General features: G+C 38.2%; 1 protein-coding gene across 1 annotated transcript; it reads right to left on the bottom strand.

Annotated features, from left to right (window-relative positions):
* Positions 1 to 972: 972 nt before the first annotated feature.
* Positions 973 to 1,926, bottom strand: LOC125124639 (olfactory receptor 7A10-like). Its single transcript, XM_047774686.1, has one exon. It carries the CDS (start codon positions 1,924 to 1,926, stop codon positions 973 to 975), a length of 954 nt encoding a protein of 317 aa, XP_047630642.1.
* Between the last annotated feature and the right edge of the window lie 1,342 nt (positions 1,927 to 3,268).

Raw genomic sequence — 3,268 nt, 5'->3', positions numbered from 1 at the left:
ATACAGAAAACCAACTAGAAGTTACCAGAGAGTTGAGAGAATGGATGATGAGCAAAGTAGGGGTATAGGATTAAGAAATACAAACTGTTGTGTATAAAATAGACAAGAAACAAGGACATATTGCATAGCACAGGGGTTTATAGCCATTATCTCAAAATAATTTTTAATGGAGTATAATCTGTAAAAATACTGAAGCACTATGTTATACACATAAAACTAGTAAAACATTGTAACAACTATATTTCAAATAAAAGAATAAGTAAAAAATTAAAAAAATTGTGTTACTTTGGAGGTGTCACAGGGACATGAACTTGATAATTTGTTTTTGCCAGTGAATATAGTAGGTATTAAGGACCCAGAGCTGAATAAGGTATTATGACACCAAGAGGAGAATAAAATTCAATGGTACATTACAAAATGCACAGTAAGCTAAAATCCGAATACAAGGAATAGAAGTTAAGGGAATGACATTCAAAGGGATAATATGACAATATGACAACTCAAAACTCTGTGGTCTGAGATTTTCACTGTTATAAACATATAAATAGCCAGGGATGACTAGAGCAATTTTTTTTTCATAGAAGCAGTTCAACTCATGACCCTACTTCACTAAAACAAAAGAAAAATACTTGGGTACCGTATGCTGTATTTTAAAATAAATTGTCCTTAAGAAATCCATCCATTCCTATTTAAACATGGTAATTCCCCAATCTTTCAGAACCAAGGCTGAGAATAAATGTGAGAGAGTGGGAAAACTGTCAAAGGGGAAAACACTTGCACAAGAGTAGATCATAAGGCTAATCAACAAGAAGCTAATCAAGTGAGTTATGTAAATTATATCAAGAAACAGATGTCAGAGAAATGAAAATCCCAGGAAATAAGTAGAGACACAAGTTTCAAAATTCCACAATCTGATCAAAGTTTGCCATTTCTGGCTGTGAGTCTCTGAACCCTTCAGTCATGTGCTCTTCTTCAGCCCAGGTCAACTGGGCTTCTGATGGCTGTCATATGAAAGAAAGCTTTCAGAGCTCGCTTAATATGTTTGTTTCTCAGACTGTAAATGAAGGGGTTCAGCATGGGTGTGACCACTGTGTACATCACCGAGTTGATCTCAATTAAGTATGAGCTGTGGGTAGCTGAAGAGCTAAGGTATATTCCTAGGCTTGTAGAATAAAATAGGGAGACACCTGAGAGGTGAGATGCACAGGTGGAAAAGGCTTTATACTTCCCCTGAGCTGATGAGATTCCACATATGGAGGCAACTATCTTATAGTAAGAGTAAAGGATACCAGCAAGGGGAATACCACCCAGCAACCCAGCTGCAAAATTCATCACCATGTTATTAAGACATTTGTCCGAACAGGCAAGTTGGATCAATTGTTTGAGTTCACAGAAATAGTGAGGAATTTTCACATTTCTACAGAAGGACAGCCTCAATGTCATTAATGTTTGTAACAGGGAATCTAGGACACTGGTAATCCAGCTAACCATAACCAGAATTTGACAGATTTGAGGGTTCATGATGACCATGTAGTGCAGGGGGTGGCAAATGGCCACAAAGCGGTCATAGGACATCACAGTCAGAAGGAGGGCATCCAACCCTGCAAATAGTAGGAAAAAATACATCTGGGTGATACAGCCTGCATAGGCTATAACTTTCCTCTTGCTGTGGATGTTCCACAGCATCTTTGGGATGGTGGTGGAGATGAAACAGATGTCTACAAAGGACAGGTTGGAGAGGAAGAAGTACATGGGTGTGTGGAGGCAGGAGTCAGAGCTGACAGTCAGAATGATGAGCAGGTTTCCAAACACCGTGATCAGGTACATGGAGAGGAAAAGCCCAAATATGAGGGGATGCATGTCTGCTTCCTCTGAAAATCCCAAAAGAAGAAATTCTGAAACTCCTGTTTTGTTTCCTGGTGCCATGTGTTGAAGGTGACTAGGAGGAGAGGGAAAGATAACATAACTCATTTTCATATAATCAGACATTACTCACATTGTTGGAATGCTACCATTTATAATTGGCTGTCAATAATTAATTTCAATATTTAGTGTATAGATTCAGCCACCTTCATGGGATTCCCTCTGTCACATCTAATTCGCAAGCTTATTCTACTTTCATCTTGTTCCCCAGTATGTCATGGATTCCACCTATTAAATGAGAAAAATTTTCATTCATGTAGGGATTATAAATTGATTGCTAACAATGCTCCAGTTGCCATCTAGGCAATCACTATAGTATACTGAAAGCCAAAAGCTCCTAAATTCAAGTTACGGAGAAAAAAACATAAGCAAATAAAAAATTGTATAACATGTCAGATGATAAGAGGTGCTATGAAGAAAAGGAAAGCAGGTATAAGAGAAAGAGTAAAGAGAAGTGCTACTTTTTAATTTTTGTTCAGACAAAACACACAAGTAAGGTAATATTTGGACAGAGACTTCAAGGAAGAAAGAGCATGAATCATGAACTTATCAGGAGAAATGTGTCCCTGGCAGGGAGAACAGCCAGTGCAAAGTCCTTGGAAGGTGCTTGTTTAAGATATTCGAGGTTTTTTTTTTTTTTTTTAAATAAAGAAGTCAATTTGGGGAGGGTAATGGGCAGGAAGGAGATTATGGAGAGGCCCATGAGGTCCATGATTGTTGAGGAACATGGAGACCTCCATGATGCTGCTGAACTTCAAGTCTCAAGGAGTCCCTTATCCATGCTACATATGTCTAGCCCTTCATGGAATGGTTGCAAAATATGGCTGAATGTTTAAATGAATTCCTTCTGTTGATTTGAGTTCTGGCCTCTGGATAAGAGTAACCTTGGAATATATCAGATCAGTACCCTTTCTCTGATGACTTCTCACACTGCACAATCCATAGATAGAAACACAAACTCACACACGCACACACACGCGCGCGCACACACACACACACACACACACACACACACACACACACACATAGTCCTGACTTCCTACACTGTGTTATTTCTGTCTTTTTCACCTCTACCCCATCCTCATTACCTTACAGTTGATAAATTCAAATTGATCAGATTAGGTTATGTACAAATGTTATTCAGAAATTCCAATTTGGAAATTCCTCAGGTAGAAAGAGGCTTGGGGCTCAATTTTAGTATACCCACTTTATGTCTCAAAAGTATTAGATTTAGGCTCAAGGTAACTCCATTATCACACCACTTCACACAACATAATTTCTTTATTTTTCACAGAAGGTAGTGTGAAATATATGCCTCTTGCAACAGCTGTTTACAAATATTCTT

The sequence above is a fragment of the Phacochoerus africanus genome, chromosome 4 (assembly GCF_016906955.1).
Source record: "Phacochoerus africanus isolate WHEZ1 chromosome 4, ROS_Pafr_v1, whole genome shotgun sequence".
In the NCBI taxonomy this organism is placed as follows: domain Eukaryota; kingdom Metazoa; phylum Chordata; class Mammalia; order Artiodactyla; family Suidae; genus Phacochoerus; species Phacochoerus africanus.
This window is presented reverse-complemented; position numbering and strand designations above follow the sequence as displayed.

Bases quoted from the DNA above. Each gene is read 5' to 3' on its own strand.
- LOC125124639 (XM_047774686.1), bottom strand. From the start codon at position 1,926: ATGGCACCAGGAAACAAAACAGGAGTTTCAGAATTTCTTCTTTTGGGA.